General features: G+C 47.8%; 1 protein-coding gene across 1 annotated transcript in view; it reads left to right on the forward strand.

Annotated features, from left to right (window-relative positions):
* Positions 1-19,498, forward strand: part of LOC112238307 (host cell factor 1) — a 51,291-nt gene extending 31,793 nt beyond the window's left edge. The window contains exons 21-31 of the mRNA XM_042303593.1: positions 4,275-4,426; positions 6,884-7,069; positions 7,164-7,353; positions 8,224-8,411; positions 9,651-9,671; positions 10,455-10,670; positions 11,883-12,020; positions 16,903-17,088; positions 17,303-17,612; positions 19,021-19,084; positions 19,307-19,498. Coding sequence (XP_042159527.1) covers positions 4,275-4,426; positions 6,884-7,069; positions 7,164-7,353; positions 8,224-8,411; positions 9,651-9,671; positions 10,455-10,670; positions 11,883-12,020; positions 16,903-17,088; positions 17,303-17,612; positions 19,021-19,084; positions 19,307-19,346 — 1,691 coding nt within the window. The 3' untranslated portion in view covers positions 19,347-19,498. The remainder of the gene's footprint in view (positions 1-4,274; positions 4,427-6,883; positions 7,070-7,163; positions 7,354-8,223; positions 8,412-9,650; positions 9,672-10,454; positions 10,671-11,882; positions 12,021-16,902; positions 17,089-17,302; positions 17,613-19,020; positions 19,085-19,306) is intronic.
* The last annotated feature ends 3,710 nt before the right edge of the window (positions 19,499-23,208 follow it).

Consider the following 23,208-nt stretch of genomic DNA (forward strand, 5'->3'; position numbering starts at 1 on the left):
AAAGCATCAGACAAGCTCAATGCACGAAAGTCGAAATCAGAGATGCAGCCAAGAGGCCCATGATCACTCTGGATGAACTGCAGAGATCTACAGCTGAGGTGGGAGACTCTGTCCATAGGACAACAATCAGTCGTATATTGCACAAATCTGGCCTTTATGGAAGAGTGGCAAGAAGAAAGCCATTTCTTAAAGATATCCATAAAAAGTGTTGTTTAAAGTTTGCCACAAGCCACCTGGGAGACACACCAAACATGTGGAAGAAGGTGCTCTGGTCAGATGAAACCAAAATTGAACTTTTTGGCCACCATGCAAAACGTTATGTTTGGTGTAAAAGCAACACAGCTCATCACCCTGAACACACCATCCCCACAGTCAAAAATGGTGGTGGCAGCATCATGGTTTGGGCCTGCTTTTCTTCAGCAGGGACAGGGAAGATAGTTAAAATTGATGGGAAGATGGATGGTGCCAAATACAGGACCATTCTGGAAGAACCTGATGGAGTCTGCAAAAGACCTGAGACTGGGACGGAGATTTGTCTTCCAACAAGACAATGATCCAAAACATAAAGCAAAATCTACAATGGAATGGTTCAAAAATAAACATATCCAGGTGTTAGAATGGCCAAGTCAAAGTCCAGACCTGAATCCAATCGAGAATCTGTGGAAAGAACTGAAAACTGCTGTTCACAAATGCTCCCCATCCAACCTCACTGAGCTCGAGCTGTTTTGCAAGGAGGAATGGGAAAAAATTTCAGTCTCTCGATGTGCAAAACTGAGAGAGACATACCCCAAGCGACTTACAGCTGTAATCGCAGCAAAAGGTAGCGCTACAAAGTATTAACTTAAGGGGGCTGAATAATTTTGCACGCCCAATTTTTCAGTTTTTGATTTGTTAAAAAAGTTTGAAATATCCAATAAATGTCGTTCCACTTCATGATTGTGTCCCACTTGTTGATTCTTCACAAAAAAATACAGTTTTATATCTTTATGTTTGAAGCCTGAAATGTGGCAAAAGGTCGCAAAGTTCAAGGGGGCCGAATACTTTCGCAAGGCACTGTACCTGTATTTGTCCAATAGAAACTCTCGTTTGCAACAGTTGGACTAATGATTACACCCCCAGATCAGCTAGATAACAAGGCAAGAGTGTGCAAGGAAATATTGAATGTCACTGTCGGTCGCCTCAAATGTGTCTCTCGACCTGTGTGCACCTACGTTGCAATCTTTTATTCATAGGCTAGGTTGTAGAAACCTCTGTGTATAGGGGAAAATTAGAGTCATGTAGTAGCCTAAACCTGTCACTGTTACATTGAACTGGGTGAATATGAATGACAGTAACCTAAACCCATCACTGTTACATTGAACTGGGTGAATATGAATGACAGTAACCTAAACCTGTCACTGTTACATTGAACTGGGTGAATATGAATGACAGTAACCTAAACCTATCACTGTTTCATATTCACCCAGTTCAATGTAACAGTGATAGGTTTAGGTTACTGTCATTCATATTCACCCAGTTCAATGTATGACAGTATCCTAGACCTAAACCTATGGAGGTTACTGAACTGGGTGAATATGAATGACAGTAGCCTAAACCTATCACTGTTACATTGAACTGGGTGAATATGAATGACAGTCATACAACATACACTGCTCAAAAAAATAAAGGGAACACTTAAACAACACAATGTAACTCCAAGTCAATCACACTTCTGTGAAATCAAACTGTCCACTTAGGAAGCAACACTGATTGACAATACATTTCACATGCTGTTGTGCAAATGGAATAGACAACAGGTGGAAATTATAGGCATTTAGCAAGACACCCCCAATAAAGGAGTGGTTCTGCAGGTGGGGACCACAGACCACTTCTCAGTTCCTATGCTTCCTGGCTGATGTTTTGGTCACTTTTGAATGCTGGTGGTGCTTTCACTCTAGTGGTAGCATGAGACGGAGTCTACATCACACACAAGTGGCTCAGGTAGTGCAGCTCATCCAGGATGGCACATCAATGCGAGCTGTGACAAGGTTTGCTGTGTCTGTCAGCGTAGTGTCCAGAGCATGGAGGCGCTACCAGGAGACAGGCCAGTACATCAGGAGACGTGGGGGAGGCCGTAGGAGGGCAACAACCCATCAGCAGGACCGCTACCTCCGCCTTTGTGCAAGGAGGAGCAGGAGGAGCACTACCAGAGCCCTGCAAAATGACCTCCAGCAGGCCACTAATGTGCATGTGTCTGCTCAAACTGTCAGAAACAGACTCCATGAGGGTGGTATGAGGGCCTGACGTCCACAGGTGGGGTTTGTGCTTACAGCCCAACACCGTGCAGGACGTTTGGCAATTGCCAGAGAACACCAAGATTGGCAAATTCGCCACTGGCGCCACGCCCTGTGCTCTTCACAGATGAAAGCAGGTTCACACTGAGCACATGTGACAGAGTCTGGAGATGCCGTGGAGAACGTTCTGCTGCCTGTAACATCCTCCAGCATGACCGGTTTGGCGGTGGGTCAGTTGTGGGGTGGCATTTCTATGTGCTCGCCAGAGGTAGCCTGACTGCCATTAGGTACCGAGATGAGATCCTCAGACCCCTTGTGAGACCATATGCTGGTGCGGTTGGCCCTGGGTTCCTCCAAATGCAAGACAATGCTAGACCTCATGTGGCTGGAGTGTGTCAGCAGTTCCTGCAAGAGGAAGGCATTGATGCTATGGACTGGCCCACCTGTTCCCCAGACCTGATTCCAATTGAGCACATCTGGAACATAATGTCTCGCTCCATCCACCAACGCCACGTTGCACCCACAGACTGTCCAGGAGTTGGCGGATGCTTTAGTCCAGGTCTGGGAGGAGATCCCAGATGTTGCTATTTCTTCTGGATGTCTCTCCAACCTGTTTTGTAGATCCTTCGAGTTGGTTTGGTCATCCAATGTATGGGACATTGCAACTCAATAGATGCTAGTCAGCCTACAAGGTGAACACTTAGTTCAAAGGTAACTAAGATACATATGACCGAACTAGAAAAGCTACATTTTCTGAAGACTTATTTGTGGGCTTCAGCTGAATAAAATGATTTGTAGCTTACCATAGCCATTTGATCTTTTGATATATTGAATGAGCTAATTATTTCAAAAGGCATAAAACTCATCCTCTGGGAGAGATAATGGGTGGTCCACCATCCTCCGGGAGAGATAATGGGCGGTCCACCATCCTCCGGGAGAGATAATGGGCGGTCCACCATCCTCCGGGAGAGATAATGGGCGGTCCACCATCCTCCGGGAGAGATAATGGGCGGTCCACCATCCTCCGGGAGAGATAATGGGCGGTCCACCATCCTCCGGGAGAGATAATGGGCGGTCCTCCGGGAGAGATAATGGGCGGTCCTCCTCCCCGGGAGAGATAATGGGCGTCCACCATCCCCCGGGAGAGATAATGGGCGGTCCACCATCCCCGGGAGAGATAATGGGCTGTCCACCATCCCCGGGAGAGATAATGGGCTGTCCACCATCCTCCGGGAGAGATAATGGGCGGTCCACCATCCTCCGGGAGAGATAATGGGCGATCCTCCAGGAGAGATAATGGGCTGTCCACCATCCTCCCGGAGAGATAATGGGCTGTCCACCATCCTCCCGGAGAGATCATGGGTGATCCACCATCCTCCAGGAGAGCTAATTGGTGGTCAACCATCCTCCAGGAGAGATAATGTGTCCATACCCACATGGGATCAGAGAACAGCCTCTCGGTGTCGACCCCACATGGGATCAGAGAACAGCCTCCCAGTGTCCACCCCACATGGGATCAGAGAACAGCCTCCCGGTGGCGATACCCACATGGGATCCAGAGAACAGCCTCCCGGTGGCGATACCCACATGGGATCAGAGAACAGCCTCCCGGTGGCGATACCCACATGGGATCCAGAGAACAGCCTCCCGGTGGCGATACTCACATGGGATCAGAGAACGCTGCCAATTGCTGCTCATGGAAAAGTAATGAAATTCCATCTTTGAAAATGTGTATGAACCCTTACATGTATAATAGGAAAGATTTTTCCGGACACAGATAGTCTGGTCCTAGACTGCAAAGATGAATCTCCGTAAGGAATCGGTTTTAATTTGGGTCCGGGAAGTTGTCCCTTATGCTGCGTTTTACACAGGCAGCCCAATTTATTTATTTTTTTGCCCAATTATTGTCAACAGATCTGATTGGTCAACACCTGTGTGTTAGTCCTGCTGTTGGGGGGACCGTTTTTATTCATAATGTTGGGATGTCTCTCCTCCCTCCAGCCCAGCCTGGTGACTCGACACAAGGAGACAACGGAACTCAAGAGGCTCCCTCGTCGTCCTCGGCAACCACCGAGTCCAGCGCATCGACGACATCTGGCAGAGCCGTCACCACGGTTACTCAGTCCACGCCCACACCTGGGCCCTGCGTACCTGTAAGGACATTTATTACACCTGGCTTTCATACGATCAACTCTTTTTGGGGTTGTGGTTAGTGTATTTGTCCTTGGGGGTTAGGTATCCCTGGTTTGAGCCCCACAGCCGTTCTCTGCTCTATAGACTGTTAAAGATATTTATTTTGGACATCATGGATGGGTAGCACCAACATGGATTAACTATTAAACCGGTTAATTCAAGGTTTTATCTATTTATCAAACTTTAAACCAAGCTTTTAATTAATCCAAGTATTAATTTAACCTTAATCTAAAATCAATTTCAACAATGTTGGTGCAAACCACCCAGTAAGTTTTTTGAGAATTTGACAATTCATCCCTTTCTTTTTTTTACTTCCTCGCTGACTCCTTTCGCGCTCTCTTGTTCTCCTCTCTTGTTCTCCTTTCTCTTGTTCTCCTCTCTCTTGTTCTCCTCTCTCTTGTTCTCCTCTCTCTTGTTCTCCTCTCTCTTGTTCTCCTCTCTCTTGTTCTCCTCTCTCTTGTTCTCCTCTCTCTTGTTCTCCTCTCTCTTGTTCTCCTCTCTCTTGTTCTCCTCTCTCTTGTTCTCTCTCTCTTGTTCTCTCTCTTGTTCTCCTTCTCTCTCTTGTTCTCCTTCTCTCTCTTGTTCTCCTTCTCTCTCTCTTGTTCTCCTTCTCTCTCTCTTGTTCTCCTTCTCTCTCTCTGTTCTCCTTCTCTCTCTCTCTTGTTCTCCTTCTCTCTCTCTTGTTCTCCTTCTCTCTCTCTTGTTCTCCTTCTCTCTCTCTTGTTCTCCTTCTCTCTCTCTTGTTCTCCTTCTCTCTCTCTTGTTCTCCTTCTCTCTCTCTTGTTCTCCTTTCTCTCTCTTGTTCTCCTTCTCTCTCTCTTGTTCTCCTTCTCTCTCTCTTGTTCTCCTTCTCTCTCTCTCGTTCTCCTTCTCTCTCTTGTTCTCCTTCTCTCTCTTGTTCTCCTTCTCTCTCGTTCTCCTTCTCTCTCTCGCTCTCCTTCTCTCTCTCGTTCTCCTTCTCTCTCTCGTTCTCCTTCTCTCTCTTGTTCTCCTCTCTCTCTCTCTCCTTCTCTCTCTCTCTCCTTCTCTCTCTCGCTCTCCTTCTCGTTCTCTCTCTCTCTCGCTCTCCTTCTCGCTCTCCTTCTCTCTCTCGCTCTCCTTCTCTCTCTCGCTCTCTTGTTCTTCTCTCGCTCGCTCTCTTGTTCTCCTCCCTCTCTCGCTCTCCTTCTCTCTCTCGCTCTCCTTCTCTCTCTCGCTCTCCTTCTCTCTCTTGCTTCTTCTCTCTCTCGCTCTCCTTCTCTCTCTCTCTCTCCTTCTCTCTCTCGCTCTCCTCTCTCTCGCTCTCCTCTCTCTCGTTCTCCTTCTCTCTCTCGCTCTCCCTCTTGTTCTTCTCTCTCTCGCTCTCCTCTCTCTCTCGCTCTCTCTCTCTCTCGCTCTCTCTTCTCTCTCTCGCTCTCCTTCTCTCTCTTGCTCTCCTCTCTCTCGCTCTCCTCTCTCTCTCGCTTCTCCTTCTCTCTCTCGCTCTCCTCTCTCTCTCTCGCTCTCCTCTCTCTCGCTCTCCTTCTCTCTCTCCTCTCTCTCTCTCTCTCGCTCTCCTCTCTCTCTCTCGCTCTCCTTCTCTCTCTCCTCTCGCTCTCTTCTCTCTCTCGCTCTCCTTCTCTCTCTTGTCTCTCTCTCTCTCGCTCTCCTCTCTCTCTCTTCTCTCTCTCTCCTCTCTCTCGCTCTCCTTCTCTCTCTCGCTCTCCTTCTCTCTCTCGCTCTCCTCTCTCTCGCTCTCCTTCTCTCTTGCTCGCTCTCCTCCTCTCTCGCTCTCCTCTCTCTCGCTCTCCTTCTCTCTCTCGCTCTCCTTCTCTCGCTTCGCTCTCTCTCTCTCGCTCTCCTTCTCCTCTCTCTCTCTTCTCCTTCTCGCTTCTCTCTCGCTCTCCTTCTCTCTCTCGCTCTCCTTCTCTCTCCTCTCTCTCGCTCTCTCTCTTCTCTCTCTCTTGTTCTCCTCTCTCTCTCTCGCCTTCTCTCTCGCTCTCCTCTCTCTCGCTCTCTTCTCTCTCTTCTCTCTCTCGCTCTCCTTCTTCTCTCGCTCTCCTTCTCTCTCTTGTTCTCCTCTCTCGCTCTCCTTCTCTCTCTTGCTCTCCTTCTCGCTCTCCTTCTCTCTCTCTCGCTCTCCTTCTCTCTCTCGCTCTCCTTCTCTCTCTCGCTCTCCTTCTCTCTCTCGCTCTCCTTCTCTCTCTCGCTCTCCTTCTCTCTCTCGCTCTCCTTCTCTCTCTCGCTCTCCTTCTCTCTCTCGCTCTCCTTCTCTCTCTCGCTCTCCTTCTCTCTCTCGCTCTCCTTCTCTCTCTCGCTCTCCTTCTCTCTCTCGCTCTCCTTCTCTCTCTCTCTCCTCTCTCTCTCTCTCGCTCCTCTCTCTTGCTCTCCTTCTTGCTCTCCTTGCTCGCTCTGCTTCTCTCTTCTCTCCTTGACGCTTTCTCTTTTATATTCTCCAGGAGATCTCATCAATGTCTGGGTCGTCCGAGGCGGTGGCATCGAGGGCTGAAGAGGAAGAGGAGGCCATGCAGACCGACTCTCTCCCAGAGGGCACAGTGAGGGTTGTGACCCTGGAAGAGGCTACTGCAGCTGGGATACATGTCCATGTGGAGGACATGGAGGAACAGAACCAGGGGGAGCAGGAGGTACACTTAATTTCTGAGCAAGCTTGTTGTTTAGTAGTGAATGTATTACATTGTCCTCAACATTTCCCCCCTTTCTCTGCATCCTGTTGTCTAGGGCCTGCCTGCGGAGCTGATGTCTGAAGGTGGCTCGGGGGGCCAGCAGACCCTGATGGTGACAGGTTTAACCCCCGAGGAGCTGGCTGTTACCGCTGCAGCCGAGCAGGCGGCACAACACGCTGCTACTGAGGAGGCCCAGGCCAAGGCCATACAGGCTGTCCTGCAGGCCGCACAGCACGCTGTCATGAGTGAGTGCACAGATGGGTGGGTGTGCGGAAGGGTGGGCAGGAGCTGGACAGCCAGAGAGAGCCAGACAGACAGACAGAGAGCCAGACTGCCTGCCTGACCCTGGCCATACAGGCTGTCATGAGGAAGTAGAGAAAGACAGACTGGGGACTAGGGTCTACTGCTCCACTAGGGTCTACTGCTCCACTAGGGTCTACTGCTCCACTAGGGCCTACTGCTCCACTAGGGTCTACTGCTCCACTAGGGTCTACTGCTCCACTAGGGCCTACTGCTCCACTAGGGTCTACTGCTCCACTAGGGCCTACTGCTCCACTAGGGCCTACTGCTCCACTAGGGCCTACTGCTCCACTAGGCCTACTGCTCCACTAGGGCCTACTGCTCCACTAGGGCCTACTGCTCCACTAGGGCCTACTGCTCCACTAGGGTCTACTGCTCCACTAGGGCCTACTGCTCCACTAGGGCCTACTGCTCCACTAGGGCCTACTGCTCCACTAGGGCCTACTGCTCCACTAGGGCCTACTGCTCCACTAGGGCCTACTGCTCCACTAGGGCCTACTGCTCCAGCACCAGGGCCTGTTTACACAAAGCATCTGAGTAGGAGTGCTGATCTAGGATCAGTTTAAACTTTTTAAAATAAAAATGAATGAGATGACTTGGACAAGGGGGACCTGATCCTAGATCAGCACTCCTACTCTGAAACACTATGAATACGGGCCCTGATGTAGAACCAGCAGGGGGTGTTGTTATAGACTTGTTGAATCCCAACACTGGCACATCTTATGAAGACTAGCAGGTTGGCTGTTTTAACCAGATGTGTGGTAGGGCTGGAGAGGGAATCGTTGGTGTTAGCAGTCTCTCCTGTCCCCCTCCAGATGAAGGAGACGGTGGCCATCACACCACCACCATCCCCATTGTGTTGACTCAGGCTGAGCTGGCAGCCCTGGTACAACAACAGCAGCAGCTGCAGGAGGCCCAGGCTCTTGCTCAGGCCCAGGCTCTTGCTCAGGCCCAGGCTCTTGCTCAGGCCCAGGCAGCAGCAGCAGCAGCACAACACAACCAGGTCGGTCAGCCCAACCACTGTTTTACTACCTGTCGTTAACCGTTTGTCTGTCTGCCTGTCTGTCGCTAACTGCCTGTCTGCCTGTCTGTCGCTGTCTGCCTGTCTGTCGCTAACTGCCTGTCTGTCCTGTCTGCCTGTCTGTCGCTGTCTGCCTGTCTGTCGCTAACTGCCTGTCTGTCGCTAACTGCCTGTCTGTCTGTCGCTAACTGCCTGCCTCTGTCGCTAACTGCCTATCTGCCTCTGTCGCTAACTGCCTGTCTGTCGCTAACTGCCTATCTGCCTGTCTGTCGCTAACTGCCTATCTGCCTGTCTGTCGCTAACTGCCTGTCTGCCTGTCTGTCGCTAACTGCCTGTCTGCCTGTCTGTCGCTAACTGCCTGTCTGTCTGTCTAACTGCCTGTCTGCCTGTCTGTCGCTAACTGCCTGTCTGCCTGTCTGTCGCTAACTGCCTGTCTCGCTAACTGCCTGTCTGCGCTAACTGCCTGTCTGTCGCTAACTGCCTGCTAACTGCCTGTCTGTCTGCCGCTAACTGCCTGCCTGCCTGTCTGCCGCTAACTGCCTGCCTGCCTGTCTGTCGCTAACTGCCTGCCTGCCTGTCTGTCGCTAACTGCCTGCCTGCCTGCCTGCCTGTCTGTCTGCCGCTAACTGCTGTCTGCCTGCCTGCCTGCCTGTCTGTCTGTCTAACTGCCTGCCTGCCTGCCTGTCTGTCGCTAACTGCCTGTCTGTCGCTAACTGCCTGCCTGGTCTGTCTGTCGCTAACTGCCTGTCTGTCGCTAACTGTCTGTCTGCCTGCCTGCCTGTCGCTAACTGCCTGTCTGTCGCTAACTGTCTGTCTGCCTGCCTGCCTGTCGCTAACTGCCTGCCTGTCGCTAACTGCCTGCCTGTGTCGCTAACTGCCTGCCTGTCGCTAACTGCCTGCCTGTCGCTAACTGCCTGCCTGTCGCTAACTGCCTGCCTGTCGCTAACTGCCTGCCTGCCTGTCTGTCGCTAACTGCCTGCCTGCCTGTCTGTCGCTAACTGCCTGCCTGCCTGTCTGTCTGTCGCTAACTGCCTGCCTGCCTGTCTGTCGCTAACTGCCTGCCTGCCCTGTCGCTAACTGCCTGCCCTGCTAACTGCCTGCCTGCCTGTCTGTCGCTAACTGCCTGCCTGCCTGTCTGTCGCTAACTGCCTGTCTGTCGCTAACTGCCTGCCTGCCTGTCTGTCGCTAACTGCCTGTCTCCAACTGTCTCCTACTGCCCAGGCAGCAGCACAACACAACCAGGTCAGTCGGTCCAACCTCTGTTTTACTCTAACGGCCTGCATCTGTCTCTAACCGGTCTGCCTGCCTCTGTCTCTAACCGGTCTGCCTGCCTCTCTCTAACCGCTCTGCCTGCCTCTAACCGCTCTGCCTGCCTCTAACCGCTCTGCCTGCCTCTAACCGCTCTGCCTGCCTCTAACCGCTCTGCCTGCCTCTAACCGCTCTGCCTGCCTCTGTCTCTAACCGCTCTGCCTGCCTCTGTCTCTAACCACTCTGCCTGCCTCAAACTAAGTGTCTCTGTCTGTCTGTATTGATCGTTCTGTCTAGTCTCATTATATTTTATTGATCGTATAGATCACGACACTTGGAATCATTTAAATAGTATGATTTATGTTAAGATAGAAAGCAACACCGTTCTTGTTTGGAACCATTTGTTGACCTAACAGAATGAACTTTATAGTGAATCTAACAGCGAGGATTACCTGCGCTGCTTGATTGACAGGGGGCGGGGCTTGTTGTGTGTGTGGGAAGTAGCCACGAGTTGTGGAGGGAGACGACAGAGTAAACTAGGGGGAAAAAAACTAACGTTGGGCTTTAGTGCCGTTTTTCAAAATATTGCGTGCGATTTACATCTCTTTTGCGATATTGATATTATGGTTTCGATGTGAATTATTGTGCAGCCCTACTGTCTTGTCTGTTTTCTGTCTGTCTTATAGGCGGTCTGAATGTTTTGTTTGCATTTGTAAAGGACCTGCATTTTAATTATTACGAAATGCTTTTATAAGTAAAGTTTATGATTTGACCCAGCCCACTGAGGGCCTGGCCCCAGCAGACAGCCTGAACGACCCATTGTCAGAGACTAACGCCGATGAGCTGGCTGCTGCAGTGACCCAGGCTGTGGCCCGATTAGCTCCGTCCTGCACCTTAACCCCCACTCAGACAATGATGGTGACCAGCCCGGCTAAGATACAGGCAGCTACAACCATGGCAGAGGTGGTCAATGGAATAGAGTCTGCCGCTGGGGTGAGTGGACAGGACTAGACTGGTTTTCTGGCTGACCTCTGTTAACCTGATTTTTTAAAATTTTTTATTATTGAAGTAACTCAAAATGGCTGTTATTTAGTCAGGTTCACTATGAGATGGTTTTATAAGACATTATAAAAGGGGTCACACATGCTCATGACAAGTCTTATAATGCATTATAACTGCAGGCTTCAGGTAAAGTGTTACCAAACAGGGTTTTGTTCTGGATAAAAATGGGGTTTAGGTGGTGGGCTTGGCAAATTTTCTGCAAAAATGTGTGATGCCCGATTTTAATATACAGTGGGGCAAAAAAGTATTTAGTCAGTCACCAATTGTGCAAGTTCTCCCACTTAAAAATATGAGAGAGGCCTGTAATTGTCATCATAGGTACACTTCAACTATGACAGACAAAATGAGAAAGAAAATCCAGAAAATCACATTGTAGGATTTATGAATTTATTTGCAAATTATGGTGGAAAATAAGTATTTGGTCACCTACAAACAAGCAAGATTTCTGGCTCTCATAGACCTGTAACTTCTTCTTTAAGAGGCTCCTCTGTCCTCCACTCGTTACCTGTATTAATGGCACCTGTTATCAGTATAAAAGACACCTGTCCACAACCTCAAACAGTCACACTCCAAACTCCACTATGGCCAAGACCAAAGAGCTGTCAAAGGACACCAGAAACAAAATTGTAGACCTGCACCAGGCTGGGAAGACTGAATCTGCAATAGGTAAGCAGCTTGGTTTGAAGAAATCAACTGTGGGAGCAATTATTAGGAAATGGAAGACATACAAGACCACTGATAATCTCCCTCGATCCGGGGCTCCACACAAGATCGTAACGTGTTACAAAATATATATTTTTATTATTATAAATTATAAATTATTATTAAAATAATCTGTTTGAACATAGGCGGCCCGCCCAATACTTTTTTTTATACAGAAAAAGTCCTGACTTCTCTTCTCCTCTTTGACAAACCACCTCATTATTGTATAATATCTTATTATTATTTTTTTTTTTAAATGACTAATCTGGCTGAATAAAGGTTCCTAAAGAAACAATATTTTTTTAAATTGTAAAAAAAAATATATATATATTAATGTAGATTCGCTCATTTTAATTATCACATTTTTTCTGTCTTGTCTATTCCGCTAATGAATAATTGTGACATCTGTTGTTCTTCTTTTGTTCTAACCACCTTCTCCAGAGGCCAGCACCACCTCCTGCGGTGGCCAAAGCCCCGCTGAAGAAAGACACCCAGTGGTTTGACGTTGGCATGGTCAAGGTGACCAACACGGTGGTCACGCACTACTACCTACCCGACGAAGACGCGGCTGCCGTTGATGTAAGACACTAACGCAACGATCAACACCGCTGACGTGACTACTGTTGTTCTGAAGTCACTGATGTTACCGATGATAATGCATTGGGTTTTTATATAGAGCTTTTCTAAGTGCTTTCACACATTCTGATTTTGTTTTCCTCAATTCCTCACACGCTCGCTCATTGTCTCATTCTCAAAATGTGTTGGAGGAGAACCTCCCAAGGTTCATCCCTCTGAACTTCTCCTCCAATGCTTTTTGAGGAGGAGGAGCTTAGGAAAGACCGATGATCTACGGCTTCCTCCTACTAGGGTTGTTTGGTTGGCCGTATTACCGGCAGTCATGAGTCATGGCCGCAGTAAAATTCCACATGTTGAGTCACGGTGATCTATGGCCAGCTTCCTCCTACTAGGGTTGTTTGGTTGTCTCTCTACCAGGTCCTAATGGTCTGGTACTCGGGGCTCTATTGTCCCTCCAACAGGTCCTAATAGCCCGGTACTCAGGTGTCTAATGGCATGGCCTGGTACTCAGGGCTCTATTGTCCCTCCATCAGGTCCTAATGGCCTGGTAAAATTCCAGGGCTCTATTGTCCCTCCACGTTGAGTCACGGTGATCTCAGGTCCAGCTCTATTGTCCCTCCATCAGGTCCTACTACTCGGGGCTCTATTGGGTTGGTTTGCTCTATTGTCTCTCTACCAGGTCCTAATGGTCCTGGGCTCTATTGTCCCTCATGAGTCATGGCAGGTGTCGCATGTCCCTCCATCAGGTCCTAAAAGGGCTCTACCAGGTCCTAATGGTCTGGTACTGGCCGGGGCTCTATTGTCCCTCCATCAGGTCCTAATAGCCCGGTACTCAGGTGTCTAATGTCCCTCCATCAGGTCCTAATGGCCCGGTACTCAGGTGTCTAATGTCCCTCCATCAGGTCCTAATGGCCTGGTACTCAGGGCTCTATTGTCCCTCCATCAGGTCCTAATGGCCTGGTATTCAGGGCTCTATTGTCCCTCCATCAGGTCCTAATGGCCTGGTACTCGGGGCTCTATTGTCCCTCCATCAGGTCCTAATGGCCTGGTACTCGGGGCTCTATTGTCCCTCCATCAGGTCCTAATGGCCTGGTACTCGGGGGTCTATTGTCTCTCTACCAGGTCCTAATGGCCTGTTACTCGTGGCTCTATTGTCTCTCTACCAGGTCCTAATGGTCTGGTACTCGGGGCTCTATTGTCCCTCCAACAGGTCCTAATAGCCCGGTACTCAGGTGTCTAATGTCCCTCCATCAGGTCCTAATGGCCTGGTACTCAGGGCTCTATTGTCCCTCCATCAGGTCCTAATGGCCTGGTACTCAGGGCTCTGTTGTCCCTCCATCAGGTCCTAATGGCCTGGTATTCAGGGCTCTATTGTCCCTCCATCAGGTCCTAATGGCCTGGTCCTATGGCCTCAGGTCCTAATGGCCTGGTACTCAGGGCTCTATTGGGTCCTAATGGCCTCTCAGGGCTCTTGTCCCTCCATCAGGTCCTAATGGCCTGGTACTCGGGGCTCTATTGTCTCTCTACCAGGTCCTAATGGCCTGGTACTCGGGGCTCTATTGTCTCTCTACCAGGTCCTAATGGTCTGGTACTCGGGGCTCTATTGTCTCTCTACCAGGTCCTAATAGCCTGGTATTCAGGGCTCTATTGTCCCTCCATCAGGTCCTAATGGCCTGGTACTCAGGGCTCTGTTGTCCCTCCATCAGGTCCTAATGGCCTGGTATTCAGGGCTCTATTGTCCCTCCATCAGGTCCTAATGGCCTGGTACTCAGGTCCTAATGGCCTGGTACTCAGGGCTCTAATGTCCCTCCATCAGGTCCTAATGGCCTGGTACTCAGGGCTCTGTTGTCACTCTAACGCCTCTGACTTTGATGCAGATGTGATCTAAAATCACATCCAACACTTATCATCAAAACATTAGGCAGCTTTTAAAACTCCCCTCACTGTGATGATCAGTATTGAAGAAACAAGTTCAACAGCAGGTTGAAACAGTGGAAAACATGGTTGTTTTTGATGTTGTTTTAAAGCCTTAACACAACAAAATGGACAATGCTTTCTGAGCTGATGATCATTTCAAAACACCCATAATTATATTAGAGCCTATGAGCCCAAGCCTGAAAACATTAATTGGCCTTTTGTTCTCATCAATTTACACACAATACTCCATAATGACATCACAATACCCCATAATGACATCACAATACTCCATAATGACATCACAATACCCCATAATGACAAAGCAAAAACATGTTTTTTTTTAAAACATATCACATTTACATAAGTATTCAAACCCTTTACTCAGTACTTTGTTGAAGCACCTTTGGCAGCGATTACAGCCTCAAGTCTTCTTGGGTATGACGCTACCAGCTTGTCACACCTTTATTTGGGGAGTTTCTCCTATTCTTCTCTGCAGATCCTCTCAAGCTCTGTCAGGTTGGATGGGGAGCGTCGCTGCACAGCTATTTTCAGGTCTCTCCAGAGATGTTCGATTGGGTTCAAGTCCAGGCTCTGGTTGGGCCATTCAAGGACATTCAGAGACTTGTCCCGAAGCGTTGTCTTGGCTGTGTGCTTAGGGTTGTTGTCCTGTTGGAAGGTGAACCTTCAACCCAGTCTGAGGTCCTGAGCACTCTGGAGCAGGTTTTCATCAAGGATCTCTACTTTTTTCTTGTCCATCTTTCCCTCAATCCTGATTTTGTCTCCAAGTCCTTGCCTCTGAAAAACATCCCCACAGCATGATGCTGCCACCACCATGCTTCACCGTAGGGATGGTGGGCAGGTTTCCTCCAGACGTGACGCTTGGCATTCAGGCACAAGAGTTCAATCTTGGTTTCATCAGAGATAGTTGTCCATCTGGAAGGTACTACCATCTCCACAGAGGAATTCTGGAGCTCTGTCAGAGTGACCATCGGGTTCTTGGTCACCTCCCTGACCAAGGCCCTTCTCCCCCGATTGCTCAATTTGGCCGGGCAGCCAGCTCTAGGAAGAGTCTTTGTGGTTCCAAACTTCTTCTATTTAAGAATAAAGGGCACTGTCCTCTTAGGCACTTTCAATATTGCAGAAATGTATTGGTACCCTTCCCCAGATCTGTGCCTCGACACAATCCTGTCTCGGAGCTCTACGGATAATTTCTTAGACCTCATGGCTTGGTTTTTGCTCTGACATGCACTGTCAACTGTGGGACCTTCATATAGACAGGTGTGTGCCTTTCCAAATCATGTCCAATCAATTGAATTTACCACAGGTGGACTCTAGTCAAGTTGTAGAAACATCTCAAGGATGATCAATGGAAACAGGAAGCACCTGAGCTCAATCAGCTCAATTTCGGAGTCTCACAGCAAAGGGTCTGAATACTTAATTAAATAAGTTATTTTTTTAATATATTTTTTTTATAAATTAGCAACAATGACAAACCTGTTTTACCTTTGCCATTATGGGGTATTGTGACGCCATTATGGGGTATTGTGACGTCATTATGGGGTATTGTGATGTCATTATGGGGTATTGTGATGTCATTATGGGGTATTGTGATGTCATTATGGGGTATTGTGATGTCATTATGAGGTATTGTGTGTAGATTGAAGAGGAAAAACAGTTATTTAATCAATTTTAGAATAAGGCTGTAACGTAACGGAAGAAGGTGAAAGGGTCTGATTACTTTCCGACACTCACTGAATGTTTTGATATCTAAGACATTGTACGGTTTGTATCATTCACAACTAAAGTCGCCAAATAACTCTAAATCATATAGGACCTGTTTCACGTAATCGCTATTACCTCAATATAGCCACATCATTTACCACATTTACTCCGTAATGGGGAAAAATATACTTTAAGAAATATTTTCAGCTAAGTTAAATTGTTCTTACTATAAAATAATGGCGCAGGACTTATAAACATATCTTGTCAGCTAAATGAACAAGCCTAAAGCAAAAATCAAATCAAATTTATTTGTCACATACACATGGTTAGCAGATGTTAATGCGAGTGTAGCGAAATGCTTGTGCTTCTAGTTCCGACAATGCAGTAATAACCAACAAGTAATCTAACTAACAATTCCAAAACTACTACCTTATACACAAGTGTAAAGGGATAAAGAATATGTACATAAAGATATATGAATGAGTGATGGTACAGAGCAGCATAGGCAAGATGCAGTAGATGATATAGAGTACAGTATATACACATGAGATGAGTAATGTAGGGTATATAAACATATGAAGTAGCATTGTTTAAAGTGGCTCGTGATACATTTTTTACATCAATTTCCATTATTAAAATGGCTGGAGTTGAGTCAGTATGTTGGCAGCAGCCACTCAATGTTAGTTGAGTGTGTTAGTTGTTAGTTGGACTGTAGACTGTTTTTCAGTCTCTCGGTCCCAGCTTTGATGCACCTGTACTGACCTCGCCTTCTGGATGATAGCGGGGTGAACAGGCAGTGGCTCGGGTGGTTGTTGTCCTTGATGATCTTTATGGCCTTCCTGTGACATCGGGTGGTGTAGGTGTCCTGGAGGGCAGGTAGTTTGCCCCCGGTGATGCGTTGTGCAGACCTCACTACCCTCTGGAGAGCCTTACGGTTGAGGGCGGTGCAGTTGCCATACCAGGCGGTGATACAGCCCGCCAGGATGCTCTCGATTGTGCATCTGTAGAAGTTTGTGAGTGCTTTTGGTGACAAGCCGAATTTCTTCAGCCTCCTGAGGTTGAAGAGGCGCTGCTGAGCCTTCTTCACCACACTGTCTGTGTGGATGGACCAATTCAGTTTGTCTGTGATGTGTACGCCGAGGAACTTAACTTACTACCCTCTCCACTACTGTCCCGTCAGCCTATGTCACGGAGCATAGCCTGATAAGATATGAAGGAAAACATGTTGTTTTTCTGTGTGTTGTAGGATGACTCTGGGACGATCCCGGACTACAGTCAGATGAGGAAGATGGACCTCCAGCCAGGGACGGCCTATAAATTCAGAGTGGCCGGGATCAACACCTGTGGTCGAGGGAACTTCTCAGAGGTCTCGGCCTTCAAGACGTGTCTACCAGGCTTCCCCGGAGCTCCCTGTGCTATCAAGATCAGCAAGGTTAACATTTTATTTGATTCAATATTTGACCCAGGAAGTGTAATTTTATCACGCATGTTTTATTTCACCTTGTTTATATGATTCTGTGTTTGTAGCTCATATCACGCTTTCATCCCCTCTCTTCCTCTCCTCCCTCTATCTTTCCCTACTCCTCCCTCTCTCTCTCCCCTCTCTTCCCCTCCCCACTCCTCCCCTCCTCCCTCTCTCCCCTCAGAGCCCAGACGGTGCCCACCTGACCTGGGAGCCTCCGTCGGTCACATCTGGTAAGATCATTGAGTACTCGGTGTACCTGGCCATCCAGAGCGCCCAGAGCGGGGAGCAGGCCAAGCCCACCACCACCACCACCCCAGCCCAGCTGGCTTTCATGCGGGTGTTCTGTGGGCCCAACCCTTCCTGCCTGGTGCAGTCGTCCAGCCTCTCCAACGCACACATAGACTACACCACCAAGCCTGCCATCATCTTCCGCATCGCAGCTCGCAACGAGAAAGGTTACGGCCCTGCCACGCAGGTCAGGTGGCTCCAAGGTACGGAACGTTATGTTAAACTTGATTCACTTGTCAATAATACATTGAACAAAAATATAAACGCAACATGTAAAGTGTTGGTCCCATGTTTCATGAGCTGAAATTAAAGATCCCAGAAATGTTCCATTATGCACAAGAAGCTTATTTCTCTAAATTGTTTTTCACAAATTTGTTTACATCCCTGTTAGTGAGCATTTCTCTTTTGCCATGATAGTCTATCCATCTGACATGTGGCATATCAAGAAGCTGAGTGAACAAAATTATCATTACACAGGTGCACCTTGTGCTGGGGACAATAAAAGGCCACTCTAAAATGTTCAGTTTTGTCACACAACACAATGCCACAGATGTCTCAAGTTTTTAGGGAGCCAGAGATGTTGCCAGAGAATTTGAATGTTCATTTCTCTACCATAAGCCGCCTCTAACGTAATTTTAGAGAATTTGGCAGTAGTCCAACCGGCCTGACAACCACAGACCACGTGTAACCACACCAGCCCAGGACCTCCACATCTGGCTTCTTCACCTGCGGGATCGTCTGAGACCAGCCACCTGGACAGCTGATGAAACTGTGGGATTGCACAACCGAAGAATTTCTGCACAAACTGTCAGAAACCGTCTTAAGGAAGTTGTCCTGCGTGCTCACCGTCCTCACCAGGGTCTTGACCTGCAGTTCGGCGTCGTAACCGACTTCAGTGGGCAACATGCTCACCTTCGATGGCCACTGGACAACTGTGCTCTTCACGGATGAAACATGGTTTCAAGTCTACCAGGCAGATGGCAGACAGCGTGTATGGCGTTGTGTGGGCGAGCGGTTTGCTGATGTCAACGTTGTGAACAGAGTGCCCCATGGTGGCGGTGGGGTTATGGTATGGACAGGCATAAGCTACGGACAACATACACAATTGCAATTTGAATGCACAGAGATACTATGTCGAGATCCTGGTATATGATCTGAGGTCCATTTGTCGTGCCATTCATCCACCGCCATCACCTCATGTTTCAGCATAATAATGCACGGTCACAAGGATCTGTACACAATTCCTGGAGGCTGAGAATTTCCCAGTCCCCCCACCATGGTCTGCATAATCACCAGACGTCACCACACCCGTTGAGCATGTTTGGGATGCTCTGGATCGACGTGTATGACGGTGTGTTCCAGTTCCCGACGATATCCGGTATCGTCACACAACCATTGAAGAGGAGTGGACAACTCTCTGTGAAGATGTCACGCTGCAATAAGGCAAATGATGGTCACACCCAGACACCAACTGGTTTTCTGATCTACGCCATAAATTAGGGCCGAAATCAAATTTTTCAGTTGACTGATTTCCTCATATGAACTGTAACTCCAGTAAAATCTTTGAAATGTTGTTCAGTACAATCCTGTCTGTTTCCCCTCTCCCTGTAGAGATTAGTAAAGATGGCCTTCCAGGCAAACCTACCGTGAAGAGACCAGGTTCCTCACCTGACATGTGAGTACTAGGATTCATCCTCCTCTCTCTCTCTTTTTAAATAAGAAGTTAGAATTTGTGAATTCAGGTGTTTTTAACTGCTATGAATTTATTTATTATTTGGAAATGCAAAAGTGTTTGAAAAAGTTTTTCAGTAGTCGGTTGTGGTCACCCCTCGGTCATAACTCTGCAGCCTTATTATCCATGTTCATCTGTTGATTCATGTTTTGTCTCCTCTTGTAGGAAACCTGCTGGTCCGAAGAAGGCCAGATCAGACCAGTGAGGGGTTACCTTCCTCTCCCCTTGTTGTCCATGATGACTATGACTGAACTGAATACAATACCGCAGGCTCCACCTAGACCCCGGACTCCAACCTCTACCAGAACCCCATCTAACCCTACAACAGCACATCCTGAACCCAGACCAGGCCCCCCATCCTGAACCCAGACCAGGCCCCCATCCTGAACACAGACCAGGCCCCCATCCTGAACACAGACCAGGCCCCCATCCTGAACACAGACCCCCCATCCTGAACACAGACCAGGAACCCAGACCCCCCCCATCCTGAACCCAGACCAGACCAGGCCCCCATCCTGAACACAGACCAGGCCCCCATCCTGAACACAGACCAGGCCCCCATCCTGAACCCAGACCAGGCCCCCATCCTGAACCCAGACCAGGCCCCCATCCTGAACCCAGACCAGGCCCCCATCCTGAACCCAGACCAGGCCCCCATCCTGAACCCAGACCAGGCCCCCATCCTGAACCCAGACCAGGCCCCCATCCTGAACCCAGACCAGGCCCCCCATCCTGAACCCAGACCAGGCCCCCATCCTGAACCCAGACCAGGCCCCCATCCTGAACCCAGACCAGGCCCCCATCCTGAACCCAGACCAGGCCCCCATCCTGAACCCAGACCAGGCCCCATCCTGAACCAGACCAGGCCCCCATCCTGAACCCAGACCAGGCCCCCATCCTGAACACAGACCAGGCCCCCATCCTGAACACAGACCAGGCCCCCATCCTGAACCCAGACCAGGCCCCCATCCTGAACCCAGACCAGGCCCCCATCCTGAACCCAGACCAGGCCCCCATCCTGAACCCAGACCAGGCCCCCATCCTGAACCCAGACCAGGCCCCCCATCCTGAACCCAGACCAGGCCCCCCATCCTGAACACAGACCAGGCCCCCATCCAGAACACAGACCAGACCAGGCCCCCATCCTGAACACAGACCAGGCCCCCATCCTGAACACAGACCAGCCCCCATCCTGAACACAGACCCCCCATCCTGAACACAGACCAGGCCCCCATCCTGAACACAGACCAGGCCCCCATCCTGAACCCAGACCAGGCCCCCATCCTGAACCCAGACCAGGCCCCCATCCTGAACACAGACCAGGCCCCCATCCTGAACACAGACCAGGCCCCCATCCTGAACACAGACCAGGCCCCCATCCTGAACACAGACCAGGCCCCCCATCCTGAACACAGACCAGGCCCGACCACCCATCAGTCACAAAATGGCTGCAAAATAGATAAAGCTGAGAAACACCAGATCCCCTGCCCTCATCACTGGACGCCTTATTTCATTCTTCTGTATATTATTATTATTATTATTATTGATATTTACTTGTTTAAACCATGGAACGCACATAATTAACTTTTTTATTTTCTGTGGAATACAAAAAAACGGTTCGGTCTAGTTTAACTGTTGTTGCTAGATAGTTCTCTAGTCTCGTTCATGCGTTTCCTCTCCCCTGTTAATCTACACAAGCAATAGACAACACAAATAACTGCTCATAATATAATCTAGTGTATCTCATTATTGGAGGAGGGGGGGATGTGGGCATCAGTAGGTTGCTTTCAGAAGAATCAGACGGTTGCTATAGGAGATGGTTGGAACATAAGAAGATGACGTCATTGTCACATCGTCATAGAGATTTAATAAATACACCAAACGGACAGCAGGTCGCTGGGGAGAGGACAAGTGTTCCCCATTCCAAGGGAATCCTCATCGACCAATCAATACTCTGTATCTGTCCTGGCTGTCATCTTGCTTTGTGACATCACTGTGTTTTTAATGTGTAGCTATGTCAGAGAGGAGACTGAGTTAAAGGGTTAGCTTCAGAAAAAATTACCTGTGGTTCATGTAGGTTTAGGAGACTGCTTTATTCTCCCTCTAGTTGACAATCTACTCCGGTAGTTTCTCTGCTTTCATTGGAGGAGTTTGTTGACAGTGATTTGGCTGACTGCCAGGGTGTGACAGTGATTTGGCTGACTGCCAGGGTGAAACAACCCAATACGTATTTTATAACCTTATTTGACCGTTTCAGAATTGGTGGTGTAAGGAACGATTTACGTAACAAGGACTTTTTGTACTTGTTCTGCTGCAGAACATAAGATTTGTCAGAAAAAGAGGAGTGGATTGTTTTATTTTTGTTTACTCATTTTTTTTCTTATTAAAGAAATTAATTTGCTGGAAAAAAATATTTATTTTTACCCCCCTTTCAATCTGTCTATTCCGTAGTAGAATTAATTTGTTGGACTATGGAATTCAAAAGGTTATTTTTATTTTCCCAAGGCCTGTTTTCTTTTATTTTCTTCTTTTTTTTTGTTGATAAATCCCAGTTTATTCCGCCCCCAAATTGTGGAGGAAGTTTTTCGTATTGATAAACATTTACATTTTGTTTTTGGTGTATTATGTGTTAAGGTATGCAATTGTGTAACGTGCCGAGTGTTTTCCACGTAGTCTTTTTAGAGCGGAACGGTTTTTAGTTACCTAGTGTGGATATGATGGCAGGAAGAGTGATTGATTGGCGCAGCTAGTATCGGCTCAGTTGTAAATAAGTTCCTTCACGTAGCAAGAAGTTAAAAATAAAATAAGAAACGTTTAAAAAATATAAAAAAAACATTTGAAAAAAAAATGGCTTTTTATATAATTATCTGTAACAAAATTGGCTTTTATATGTTTGTCATCTCGGTTGCTTTGTCTAGATATAAAAAAAATAATAATAATTAAAAAGGAAATGTCTTCCTGCTCTGTCTTGTTCTCGCTTCTGTTTTTCCTCATTGACTATAATGCAGAACCCTTCTTCTTGATATCGTTGCTATGGTTATAATGCCCAAGTTGCGTTGGCAGGCAGGGAGGTCAGGAGGTTGTATTAAGAACCCAACATAGAAATAGAATCTAGAAGCGATTGTTGAACAGCAACAGCTAGCTGATGGAGATTTGAGCTTTGTTCAATCTGATCTGACAGATGTTTCGGTATTAAATTGTTTGTGAATATTACTATGAAAAATAAAACTTTTTAGTGCATCCTTTTCTTACAATTTCTGGAGATGTGACTTATTTTGTGTGAATGTTGTGTTGCTAATGAGGGGAGAGACATCTTTTCCTTGACTTGGACACTGGTTGAGTTCACCACCACCTCTACTTATGTGTAAAATATAAAGTACATACTGTTCGGTTATACAGTGGGGCAAAAAAGTATTTAGTCAGCCACCAATTGTGCAAGTTCTCCCACTTAAAAAGATGAGAGAGGCCTGTAATTTTAATCATAGGTACACTTCAACTATGACAGACAAAATGAGGAAGAAAAATCCCGAAAAATCACATTGTAGGATTTTTAATGAATATTTTTGCAAATGATGGTGGAAAATAAGTATTTGGTCAATAACAAAAGTTTATCTCAATACTTTGTTATATACCCTTTGTTGGCAATGACAGAGGTCAAACGTTTTCTGTAAGTCTTAGTAAGGTTTTCACACACTGTTGCTGGTATTTTGGCCCATTCCTCCATGTAGATCTCCTCTAGAGCAGTAATGTTTTGGGGCTGTTGCTGGGCAACACGGACTTTCAACTCCCTCCAAAGATTTTCTATGGGGTTGAGATCTGGAGACTGGCTAGGCCACTACAGGACCTTGAAATGCTTCTTACGAAGCCACTCCTTCGTTGCCCGGGCGGTGTGTTTGGGATCATTGTCATGCTGAAAGACCCAGCCACGTTTCATCTTCAATGCCCTTGCTGATGGAAGGAGGTTTTCACTCAAAATCTCACAATACATGGCCACATTCATTCTTTCCTTTACACAAATCAGTCGTCCTGGTCCCTTTGCATAAAAACAGCCCCAAAGCATGATGTTT

This window comes from Oncorhynchus tshawytscha, linkage group LG22 (genome assembly GCF_018296145.1).
Source record: "Oncorhynchus tshawytscha isolate Ot180627B linkage group LG22, Otsh_v2.0, whole genome shotgun sequence".
Taxonomy (NCBI): Eukaryota; Metazoa; Chordata; class Actinopteri; order Salmoniformes; family Salmonidae; genus Oncorhynchus; species Oncorhynchus tshawytscha.